The sequence below is a fragment of the Drosophila virilis genome, chromosome 2 (genome assembly GCF_030788295.1).
Source record: "Drosophila virilis strain 15010-1051.87 chromosome 2, Dvir_AGI_RSII-ME, whole genome shotgun sequence".
Lineage (NCBI taxonomy): Eukaryota > Metazoa > Arthropoda > Insecta > Diptera > Drosophilidae > Drosophila > Drosophila virilis.
Window position 1 is genome coordinate 5,315,226 of NC_091544.1, and position 11,932 is coordinate 5,327,157.

Genomic DNA, 11,932 nt, shown 5'->3' on the forward strand with positions numbered 1-11,932 from the left:
ATGCCGTCTGTTTGAATAAATAATATGATAATGATGTCCCATGCACCATGCCCATGCGCTGATAATCGCCCAAGGTCACGGACTGCAAATGCAGACTAATGTCAACGCGGCGAATGAGTAATATGGCCCCAGCACTCGCAGTTGCATTTCTTATGAAAATGCAATCAGGCAAATGGACGTGCTGGCCAAAGCACGCGGCATTCCCTGCCGACCTTGTTCAGGTGTGATTGGATTCGATCTGCGAATGGCGACTGCATCAGGGCATGCCATTTGCTTACGTATGCATGCCCTATGCCCATAAATTCTCTCATAACGCGTCATTTTTAGATAAACATGGAAATCCTAAGCGCAGCATGCCATAAACACCATAAACACAAAAATAAAAAAGTTGCATACATTGAGCGGAAGTCCAAAAAATCGGTAATGGTAATGTTACCCTTGGCAATATTTTTCACAGCGACATTTGTATACTCTAACATACTTAACCATTTTTTTTTTTTTTATGATTTTCAAAGATCCCTAATCATTCACACTTATCTCAAAATCCAACTTTACTCGGTGGAAATGGAACATTCATATGAAACAATCTTTGTAAAAATGAATTTTAGTTGTTTTTCTCAACATTCTGTAAATTTTCTTGGGGTAAAGTGGGTCAAAGATGGGTTCTTCAAACAAGTTGTGAAAAACAACAAAGAATTTATTTAATTTAATATAATTTATGTGCATTGAACGGGAACGAATACACTATAATATTCAAGATAAGCCCAAAAATATTGACCCTTCAAATCAATATTTATCGATTTTAAGGAATCTGATATATAAGGACCATGGCAATCTTCAACTTATAGACTTCATTGATTTAATGCCGTTTTTATTAAGCGTAACAAACTCCTTTCGATAGTTAATATACTTGTGATAACAGTGTGTGCATATACTTTGCCTTCACGTACGTCACGTTGGGCTAACCAAAGCTAACAAGCCAATGAAATAATATAGAAAAGCAAGCAGCAAGAGCAATAGCTTCATACACCCACACACATACACATCAATTGGCTCACACAGCCACACCCACTGGCACCCGGCTGCCCGCAAAATGACGTAGAAAGTGTGAAATTGTTTGATTTACGAGCGAATCGGGAAACAAAAAAGCGAAATTCCAGCAAATGAACTCCCTACCTCCCGAATCCCACCCAAACATTTAGTCAGTCAGGAAGCCAAACAGGGCACACAAACACATGCCCGCTGTGCTTAGTGCACAGCAGTGCCAACAGGTGGCGCTGACGCTTTCAGCGTGGGAATTGTGTCAAAACAACGCGCAAATACAAACGCATGCACACATATGCACTTTGTGCACACACACACAACTATGCTCTTTAGAACGGTAGTCTAGCGCATATTGCGTGGCCGTGTTAAGTCTGTTGAGACCAAAGCCAAAATGAACTCTACTAAATGCTTTTAGAGTGAACCCAAATCAAAGTAGGCTAACCAATTGTTGGATAGAGTAGGCCTTGAAATTTGGCTGCTACTGCTTAACCACAATCCCAGCATACCTCAGTCTGTTTCTGGCATTCGAACTGAACGGCTGTAAAATATAAAAAAAAAAATATTGGTTTTTAATTTTGTAAAAAAAAAAAACGATTTTTGGTAAAAGTTTGCAAAAAGAAGTTTTTAATTTTGGTGTTTTTGTTTGAAATAATTTTTTCCTGGCTCAATAGAAGAATGGCTAGCGTTATCAAGAAAGTTGTACCCATGCTGGATCGCATTCTAATTCAGCGCGCCGAGGTGAAGACCTCAACAGCAGGCGGCATTCTGCTGCCGGAGGACTCGGTGCCCAAGGAGATGCAGGGCGTTGTCGTGGCCGTCGGACCCGGTGCCCGCAATCCTGTTGGCTCCGGTCACTTGCCCGTGGCCGTCAAGGAGGGTGATCGCGTTCTGTTGCCCAAATACGGTGGCACCAAGGTGGACATGGATGACAAACGCGAATATGTACTGTTCCGCGAGAGCGACATCCTGGCCAAGCTAGAATAATGCGGTTCAAGTGTTGCCTTCCGGCGTCTGCCATTCGATTGGCAGCACATATTACACGGTACAGACTAATCGGGGACTAAGATATCATAATCTAACGATACAGACACAAACAACAACAACAATACCCTTTGCGTTCGAAACTAAATGATTGATGAAATGTTGTATTTGGTAGCTAAACACAGAACACAGAATATTTACACTAAGATCTTATACATTTAAACACGCCACCAACACACAGCAGGCAACTAACCGGTACCGTCAGGACACTACAATAAACAATTGTTCAGATTGCGTTTTTTCTTTAAAGAGCATTAAACCGAGCTTGTTTTGCCTTGGAGTGGGGGGGGGGGGTTATCTTATGGGTAGCTGGCTGCTTCTCCCCACATGGACATCGGCCTGTTGCTGAACCTCTCGCTACGCTCATTGGCGGCGTTGACTTCGGAATGCGTTGGCGTCGGGCTCGTGGTTCGTCTGCCCCATCTGCCTCGTGTGTTGCGCTCGCATTGGCTGTCGTTATCTTTTTGCCGTTCCGGCTATGTTTGCTGCACACCGGTCTGGGCTATAAAAGCCGCCTGTCTAACGCCTTTTGGTGCCAATTCGAAAAGAGTTTTGAACATACGCATTCCAGATACTCGCACCTGCACAGCAAAACTGTTGCACAAAGTTTGTGGCAAGTGCATCTGAAGTTAAATTGAAAGTGACAAAAAGAAATTCTCAATTTATTTTGACAGTTAAAATTGTGCTTACTTTGGCATAAAAGATTTTTCAAAATGTGCTACGTTAAATTTAGTTGGACTATCCTGGTATTTCTGGTGCTCTTCACGCTAGTTACAGGTAAACACAAAATATCTTGATCTGGAAAAATATCTAAGATAACGTGCCGTTGTTAAAAGCAATATGAAAATTTCTGGGATAATTTCTTATACTTCTTTCTGAAAAGTATGCAATATATTTACTCTGGTTTTTTAAATTTTTTTAAACATCTTATACTTGCATATTAAACAATTACATTTATTTTTCAATTGTTGATAATCAAAATTGAATTTAAAACAGTTTATTTTGCTGATTGGATTTTGAATATTTTAAAATTTGAAAAATAAGGCAGAATTTAGTCGCCCTTGTTGACATAAAAATATGTTAGATTAAGATATTTTTTAATACAAAAAAAAAACTGTTTCGTGTGGACAAGATTTGGTAAATATGTTAGAAGCGTAGAGAAGCTCAAAATTTCAAAAAAGAACGTCCATATATTTAAAAAAAATATATATATAAATAGACACTGTCTCCTTGTTTCACTTTGCGGGCTTTAACTCGAAGCTTCCTTAATTTAAATTTCCAGTTTTTTTTTCATATAATAATAATAATAAATAATAAAAAGTTTACTAATTACATATTGTTAATAATGTTCAAGTCGGAACTTGTTCTGGCAGACGGGGGTATTAGCTTCCTGCGGGGAAATGATGAAGAGTAAGAGATTTTGCATGGGATCAAAATATGTTTTATTGCATAGCGTTTGACTTACTCAGAAATATTCATCTTGTCTAGATCTCGAATAATGAAGGACGGTTCTCTCAAGAATTCAGAAGATTTATTCAAAATTCAATATATATATATTTATATGCCTTCAAATATTTTAGCAACATTTTAAAAAGCTTTAAGCTCTTAATATTAGATTTAATTAACTTATGTGATTTAATTTATTTAATTTATTTGAACAAATTGCAAAAGCACATTTTTGAGGCATCTAAAAAGCCACTTTATTTTTATTTAACAGGTTTTCAAAAATATTTCAGCTCAAAAGTGTGCTTCATTAAATGAATAAACAAGTCTACAACTTTCCGTTAATATGACAATGCGTCATAGGGAAAAGGCCTTCTTAGAATTTCCCACAATAATATGGATGCGTATCAACAGGGTCATAAAAATACCAACTACCTTATTAACACATATTGTTATTTCAAATTGTAATGCGCATTATCTAGTTTATGCACATTTTCCTGTTGCTCTTTGATCGCTATTGTGCCACGCCCTTTAGTTAAACCGCCCCAGTGGTTGGGTTTCTATAATTTTCACGTTACGTTGTCACCTGCGTCGATTGTCAGACCAGCAATGCGGCTGATTCAAATACCTACCTGCAAGTGCCCCGACGATTTTAATTGCTGTCGTAAATTAATCCAAACTGCGTGCCAAATAACAACAACAGCAACAACAAACAACTATAACAACTCCTGGTGACACAGCGAAAAAAAAAATCGTGTGAACCACTCAAGCTGTGCCGCTGCCTGCAGGCGGCAAATTGTCACCACGCTGCACTCTTGTGGGTGGTTGTGGCTTGGCTTGGTCAAAGCTTATCCCCGCCGGCTACCAGCTACATATCAGGGCAATCGTGTTAGGCATAGAGACCCGAAAAAAACCGGTTTAGATTGCAGCTATTGCGGCGGCAATTGCCTTTGAAGCGAATCTCAGATAGTGTATTGGACCAGGTGGATTGGGCTAGGTTCAGGTTGACAGAAACTGTTGATTATAGTGCAAGAACATTAATCATGATGATGATGAAAATAATATAGGTCTACGATAGGCTTGTCTTAGTTAGCTCATGGGACCAGCTCAATACTTTTCCATCACACTTTCCCAATAAGCAACTATTTTCCTTTTAAAATAATGAATATAAATGCTTTTAATTCCGGGAGTTAGCAATATTCCCTGCGCAGTACTTAAATCTATTTTTAAACAAAAGTCAGATCTTACCCAAAGCAATTACACGAAACAGGTTCGGTTAAAAAAGTGTTAAAAAAAAAAGCACCAGCTAAGAATGATTTTTTTTTTTTAATAGCCTTATTTGAGAAATGCAGCGATTCGCCTGTCAAAAATAAATGTCAACATTTATTTTCGGGGACAATTAAAAATAGCTTTATTACCCAATGGCGTAACACTTTGAAATTATACGTGCGACTTTTGCAGGGCTATTAAAAAAAAAGAAATTACCCGGCACTTGGAGCAAAGAGGGTCAACGCCAACGCCAACGCCGGCTCCCACTGACCACTCGTTGTTGGGCTATTAAAGTGGATGAGCACGTTAATTAGAAGTTTGGTAGAAGTCCTCTCGCTCCCGCCTTTTAATGACAGCCCCTTCGATTAGACGCCCGAGCAGAGGCTATCTCTGATGGCCTGGCCTGTCAACAAAATGCGCGCCCGGCAACAATTAATCCACGGTTTAAGTAATTGACAAATGATAACACGTTTGACATATGGCGGCTGGGAGGCGCTGGTAACAGTTAAATAGGGCGTAATAGATATAGAGTCATTCACTCTGACGGCTCATCGAGTCTGCCAATGGATGATTTTTTTTTTTTTCCTTTCTTATCAATGAGCCCAACGCTGGGGCAGCCTAGGCTTATGCAAGGCACTTACGGCCAGTGCAGCACATCTGCGTCACTTTGTTGCCAGGAGATGCTCCTGCTCGAGTTGCTGCATGTGCGTATTGCGTAAACTTATCCTGGTGTCGCAGCTGCTCTTGTGTTGATTTTTTGACGCCTCGTGCCGTGACATGTGAGCCAAGCTGAAGTCTTTTGTGTGGACGCCTGACTTGGCCATCCATTTGTGCGATTAGTTTTTGGCCACACAATGAAATGCAGCGCCAAGGACATAGCATAATAGCTCCCCTTTCCCCTACCCCTCCTCGCATCTGCCTTAGCTAACCCCAACCAAGCACTCCATACCAGCTGAGAACTGCCTTCAACACATTACTCAGGTGTACGCTTATTACCCGCAGCAACATACGACTTTGTAATGGACTATATTTATCATAGGTCGGAGCATTATATAAAAGCCACTGCAGCAGTAACAATAACAAGAAAGCATGGCTATTGCCAGCCTGACGAAGTCTGAACACTCTTTTTGCTGACATGTGCCTAAAGACAACTACTTTTTGTATTAGTTGGGGTTGGTCAAGAGAAATGTTTGTCAATAGAGCTTCAAGTTTTAGTAGCATAGTTAATTAGGAAATCGGCAATATAAGTTAAGGACAAATTTTCGACCAATCGTTCCTATAGCTATATAACATGACATGGTAATCCGTCGACTGGGGAAAAGTGGATCTTCCGGAGCTAGGCAAAAGTTTCAGGGAGGAGACGTTGGCATAGACACATGTTTGTATTACACATTTTGTGAGAAAGTAACCTTACCCTTTAGAGCCAAGGGTATAAATGGAAAAATAACTGTACAACGGTAACGGCAGCAGCATCCACATTAACTTCTTGGCAACCTTTAACTTTTTAAGCCACCTGCCACGCTCCCGACCCACACGCACTGTAGGCCCCTGTGATCAATGCAGCTCAGCGGGTGTTGGCAAAGAGTTCGTGGGGAATGGCGGTACTGTGTGTCATAAATTCTTTTGGCCAGCTTAACTCTTCAGTGCCTAGTAGAAATGATGATGATTTATTAAATAAACATTATTTTATATTTACTTACAGGCTCCTGCCTGGAATTTGGACACTCGTGCTGGGGTGGTAAGTCTATAGTTAATTTGACGCCTAGTTAAAAGCCAATTCAGCTGACTTTTTGTATCTCTATCTTTGGCATAGCACATGGCAAGCGGTCGGGCAACAGGGTGGCACTTGCGGCCAAGCAGGTGAGTTCCTATCGCAGCCAATTCCGCATTGTCATGAAATACATATGCTAAGCCGTCATAAAGCAGCATTATCGAGCTAATCTTATCCAGAACATATAACCCTATTTAGATTTATAACTAGATGAAATTGCGCGGCTTGAGCTAATTTATGGCTGCGTGTCAATTGTGAAATTAATTAGAACGGAAATAATCCCCCCCGAACGGGTACACAAATTCAAACAATTAGTAACAATTAAAACTATTTTATTAAATTAAATTAATAATATATTTTTATTGAGAACTTCGCCTGAGACTCTCAACATTCCGTCTTGGCTACCAGATATATATTTATTGAAAATAAATCAGAAAATATTTAATACATAGTATATTTAATTTTTAGAAAAAAACAAAGCAATCTTTCAGCTTTGCCACATACAAATCAAACAATGAACAAGTTTAAACGACATTTTAGGATCTCTGAAACTCTCTAAATGTCAGGGAAACCTGGGTTCGCTCTACTCTCTTACTCTACTTCTTTCTCTTTTTTAAGCTTCTCTAAACGTAAAGTCTAACATCCCTTTAAACACGAATTCTGCTGTCACTTAGAACTGACTTAGTAATACTCATTCAAAGTCTAGAAAAATCTTAAAAGAGTCTACCTGTAAAATTGATTGACATATATCGACTTTGCCAATTTGTGCAAAATATTCGTTAACGAACTCAAGTGAAAACTTTATTTCAAATTTGTTTACTCTAGCTCATGAACCCTGGAAAATATGTTTTTTTCCGATGTATTATTTAGAGACAGCTAGACAAAGCCGTAAAATGACATAAATATAATAAGTATACGACCGGTAGTCCCACAGGCAACTATATGACAGAGAGATCGCAAGGAAGGACGTAAACGGAAAATATCGCCTTTTGCCAGCTCATACAAATTAAATAAGAGAATATATATTGTTTTAATAAATTAGGCTTCAAGCTTTTATTGACATACTTATGTCTTATTTATTATTATTATTTTTTTTACCATTACCATAGCCTTCACTTCTTGTCGACAAGCTAGCCGAGCAGCTCTACAACAACAACAACAACAACAATGAGAATTCCATTGACGACGATGGCAACAACAACAACAACAACAACAACAACAATGCCAAAAACTACAACTTGCCACTTACCGCGTCCGCCCTGGCGCCGCCAAGTGGCGAGACGTCGGCAGCGGAGCGCACTCGAGATGTGAACGATGCGAAATGGAGGCAGCTGCTCCGGCAGCATCGCTACCAGCTGAGGCAAATGCAGCGGCAGTTCGATGCAAGCGATGCGGCCGAGGGCTGGCGCAAGTTGCAGCAGGCGTTGGTCGAGGCGGAGCAGCGGCAGCAGCAGCTGCCAATGGGCGACTTCTTTGAGCTGAAAAAGTGAACTTTGACCCGCGAATAAGTGACATTACATTTACACATAATCACACGCATAAACCAACAAACTAAATGAAATGATGCAATTTAAGCAAAAACAATTAAACGATATTTATTCCATCATTCGAGTGATCCAAACTCGCATCTCATTGCATGCTGCGGCCCAATTAAAGAACTACATATACACTTATATATACTTACATATATATATATATATATATTAATAAAAAAATATATTAATTAAAGGTTACAGATCGTCGCTTGGCGATCTGCACGCGAGTTGCGCATACGACGCGTTGGCCAGCAAGCAATAGATACAAGATATATGCATAAATCTATTGTATAAATAAATGTTAATGTTAAATGTTAATGAAAAAACGTTTCGCTTTTGTTGTTTTTAATTACTTATTCTTTTATTAACATTATAATTATTACTAACGCGCAATTAACCACACTATATGCATAATTCTTTCTTTTACTGTATTGCGAGCACAATATTGCGTCATTGGCTGGATGCCGCAATATTGCCCAGATCAGAATTTAAATCCAAATTGAAATTCAAATTCAATATCAACTTCATGTTCAAATTAAATTGTACTTAATCTATTGCATAACACACGTTTTAATAATAATAATAATAACAAATAAAACTTACAAGCTAGTATGCAAAGCAATCGACACTCTCTCTTAACTGAACTGATCTGATTTAAGCCTTGATTTTGGCGGGCAGCTGGAAGCAAGCGACATCGCCCTGCTTGTCGCCCAGTCCCCAATGAATCTCCAGACTGACCGTGGGATAGACGGGCAGTATCTTAAAGCTGTTCTTGTACGTGTATGTCTGGCCCGCCTTCAGTGGGCAGCCGACCTTGTGCTCGCCGGACTCATCGTAGATGTGCGGACAGGCGCTGGTGCCATAGTAGCCGGGGAACGGCAGCGGCACATCCAATATGATACCCTGTATATCTGAGGTGAGCTCCGCAAAGTCGCGCTCCGGCTTGAGCTTCATTGTGATGCTGGCCTCCGTGTTGCGCTTCAGTATGCACCTGCTCTTGGGACAGTTCGAAATGGTCACCTCGTCGGCGGACAAAGCGCGTGCCTTGGCTAAGAAATGGGCAACAAAATACGATTAAGAGCTGCTGGAGGATTACTTGGATTTCGGTTAACTTACATTTCGGGCATTGCTTCACATCAGTTGCCGCCGCAAGGCTGAGCAGCGCGATGCCGATCAAAAGTAGCGCAGAATTCATGTTTATTCTGTCGACGAGAGGGCATAAAGACGAGAGGAAACGTAAGATGTGAAGTCAGTTTTAATTATAAGTCGTAGCTCACTGTTGTGCTCAGCTCGCTAATTGATTTGCAACTACTTTGGGCTTGGCCCAAAAGCTTAGCTCACAGCAGAGCCAAAAAAAAAAAAATTAAATAAGCAACGTCTCAGTTAAACCGGTTCAAAGATTGAGCTGCGAGCGAAAGATCGACCTTGACTTAAAAACTTAGCTAAAAAATCTGTGCAGCTTACGATAAGTGGAAGCTGCGGTGAAAATTGCAAGTATCTATCGAAATACTTTGATGATGCTGCATTAGAAAAGCTTTCTTATTTCGATTATATACTGGTCGAAATATTTCAGACACTTGAAACTTTGCTTGAATGAGTTAAAAATGAGCTGCAGGTATCTAAAAGATACTTCTGTGATGCAATCAATAGAATTGCAATTGCTTGTAAGCTTTGAGTATGCATAAACAATTTGTAATTAACATTTACTAGATTTGCTAATTTTCGTCGAGAAATATATATTTTCGATAATTTAATGATGCTGCTGTTAATATCCTTCAGATACATCAAACCCTTCTTTCAGTAATGGATATTTAGCTATTTACAAACTATCTTCTACTTTGTTGTCAATTTGAAATCAAGGTATCCTTTGCTTTGTTTTATAAAACATAATTTATTCGAGTTAAAATCTAGCACAAATAGACTTTAAGCTGCGCAGTTTGGATGCACATGCTAAGTATAAACAACTGGTCAAAATCTAACGAAAAGTTCTATCGATTTTGGCTGGGCTCGCATTCACTTTTATCTTGATAGTAAGCTACTTATCTTTGGGAGAACGGATCACATTTACATATAAGGCCTAGAGAAGACGAAATTTTCAATTTAAGCTACAGATACATCTGCAGCAGTCGGCCCTTAGCTTTCGTTTAAAGTATCTGCAACTAGCTTGCATTTAATTAAACAAATTAATATATCATGCTTACAGCTTGTAATTGCTTGTCAAGATTGGTTTTGTTTCTTTGGCTTCAAGTTGATTTCTGTTGGCACCGCGTACACCGCGCAGATACAAATGTATTTCAAGCTGTGAGCGCGACTGTTGAACGGCAACTGAGCGTGTGTAGCCGTGCACTGAAACTATATACAAAGCCAGTTCGGGTAGATCGTTTCGATTGAGCGCTGGCTCTTGGCTGACTAATCGGGCGATCTGTCCGATTTCTGGCGTCTGCTTAGTATGCGTGTGGCATACAAGCAGAGTCTCAGTCTGGAGACTGGAGACTCGTTATATAAGCAATTTGAGCAATTGGCCGCTTGCTTGGCGTACAGGGATTCGTTCGCTTGGAGTAGTCTTAAATTGGGTGCATTCGTGACGTTCTGGTGTCAGTTTGATTAGCTCATTGTTAATTCTGAGAGCTCCACTCAACGGTTGCACACAGCGACTGATCACTGTAGCTGCTTGTGCTGTGTATCTATTAGATGCGTTAATTTGCACTCGCCAACGACTCGACTCGACTCGCTGTGTCAACCTAACAGTGCACGTCAAGTAAGTACTTCCCTAAAGCCTATTAAGGTCCGAACACTACTGGGAAGTGCTAATGACTGGCCATGGCCAAGCCCAGGCTGCTTGTGTGAGCTCTCTGCTGATTGAAACTAAAAGTTATTATAGGCCAGATGCCATGAGAAACTGTAAACACAATTGCCGGACTCAGTCTCAGTTATACTCTATAAAATGACAAAGGCCTCATAGCATTCATATGCATCCCATTTAAGGAAATCAATCGTTTTTATATTCGAGCACTTTAAATGCTAATTCAAACACTTCAAATTAAGTCTATTTGCGAAAGCTTTTTAAGTATTTGTACCCACTTTTAAAACTTTGTAAGTACCCCATTCGATCGAAAATAATTTAATTGCTATACTCTTTTCAAATATACCCTTCCAGATGACAGAGGGTAACAAATCTCGCAACTATTGCGAACATATTTCAAGAATATATTTACTAATTTGAAATACAAGACTTCAGAAAATCGTATTCAATTATAAATTTAGAACGATTCTGACGATTCTGATGTAAGAATAATTATGTCTGGAGAAGTGAATTTATTAACACCCATTCTATTTTTTATTTTATAATATTCTTTCTTTTCCATCAGCAATAATATTAGCCACAATTTCCCTCCCTTTGTGACAGCCCTTGTTCTGTTAAGAGATATGCAACGAAATGCGAACTTTCTTTTGTTATTCTACAACTGAATTAGTTCCATTTCTATTTTTTTTTTTAATTAATAAGTTTCTATTTAAATAACTATACCATGTTGATGGCGAGTTGCTCTTGTGACAGGCATGTTCTAATTAGATAATTAAGACGAAGTGCCAACTTCTTTTTCTTTTCTAGCAACTGAAATAGCTTAAATGCGCAAAATTTTAATAATAATTACACTTTTTCCGCAGTTGACTCTATTTAAGTGCCCACGACTGTATCTTTTAAAGTCTTTTCTGATCAGATATATATATATATATAATGAAAGTTTCCACCGAATTAGTTTAAATACTTAAAACGATTTCCCTCTTAAACAGTTTCTGTGTAAATAATTTCACTCTTTTCGTAGCTGTC

The 11,932-nt window shown here is 39.2% G+C and overlaps 3 protein-coding genes across 3 annotated transcripts; 2 read left to right on the forward strand and 1 right to left on the reverse strand.

Annotated features, from left to right (window-relative positions):
• Window positions 1-1,500: 1,500 nt before the first annotated feature.
• LOC6629669 (10 kDa heat shock protein, mitochondrial) lies at window positions 1,501-2,344 on the forward strand. The gene is made up of 2 exons (XM_002054727.4): window positions 1,501-1,644; window positions 1,716-2,344. The coding sequence occupies exon 2, from the start codon at window positions 1,720-1,722 to the stop codon at window positions 2,026-2,028; it is 309 nt and encodes a 102-aa protein (XP_002054763.1). The 5' UTR covers window positions 1,501-1,644; window positions 1,716-1,719; the 3' UTR covers window positions 2,029-2,344.
• Window positions 2,345-2,438: 94 nt separating this feature from the next.
• On the forward strand, window positions 2,439-9,103 carry CCHa1 (neuropeptide CCHamide 1). Its single transcript, XM_002054726.4, has 4 exons — window positions 2,439-2,862; window positions 6,500-6,535; window positions 6,611-6,657; window positions 7,678-9,103. Exons 1-4 carry the CDS (start codon window positions 2,799-2,801, stop codon window positions 8,056-8,058), a joined length of 528 nt encoding a protein of 175 aa, XP_002054762.1. The 5' UTR covers window positions 2,439-2,798; the 3' UTR covers window positions 8,059-9,103.
• Npc2b (Niemann-Pick type C-2b) lies at window positions 8,654-10,600 on the reverse strand. Its single transcript, XM_002054725.4, has 3 exons — window positions 10,305-10,600; window positions 9,220-9,305; window positions 8,654-9,152 (listed from the first exon to the last, which is right to left on the reverse strand). The coding sequence occupies exons 2-3, from the start codon at window positions 9,296-9,298 to the stop codon at window positions 8,758-8,760; spliced, it is 474 nt and encodes a 157-aa protein (XP_002054761.1). The 5' UTR covers window positions 9,299-9,305; window positions 10,305-10,600; the 3' UTR covers window positions 8,654-8,757.
• Window positions 10,601-11,932: the final 1,332 nt, after the last annotated feature.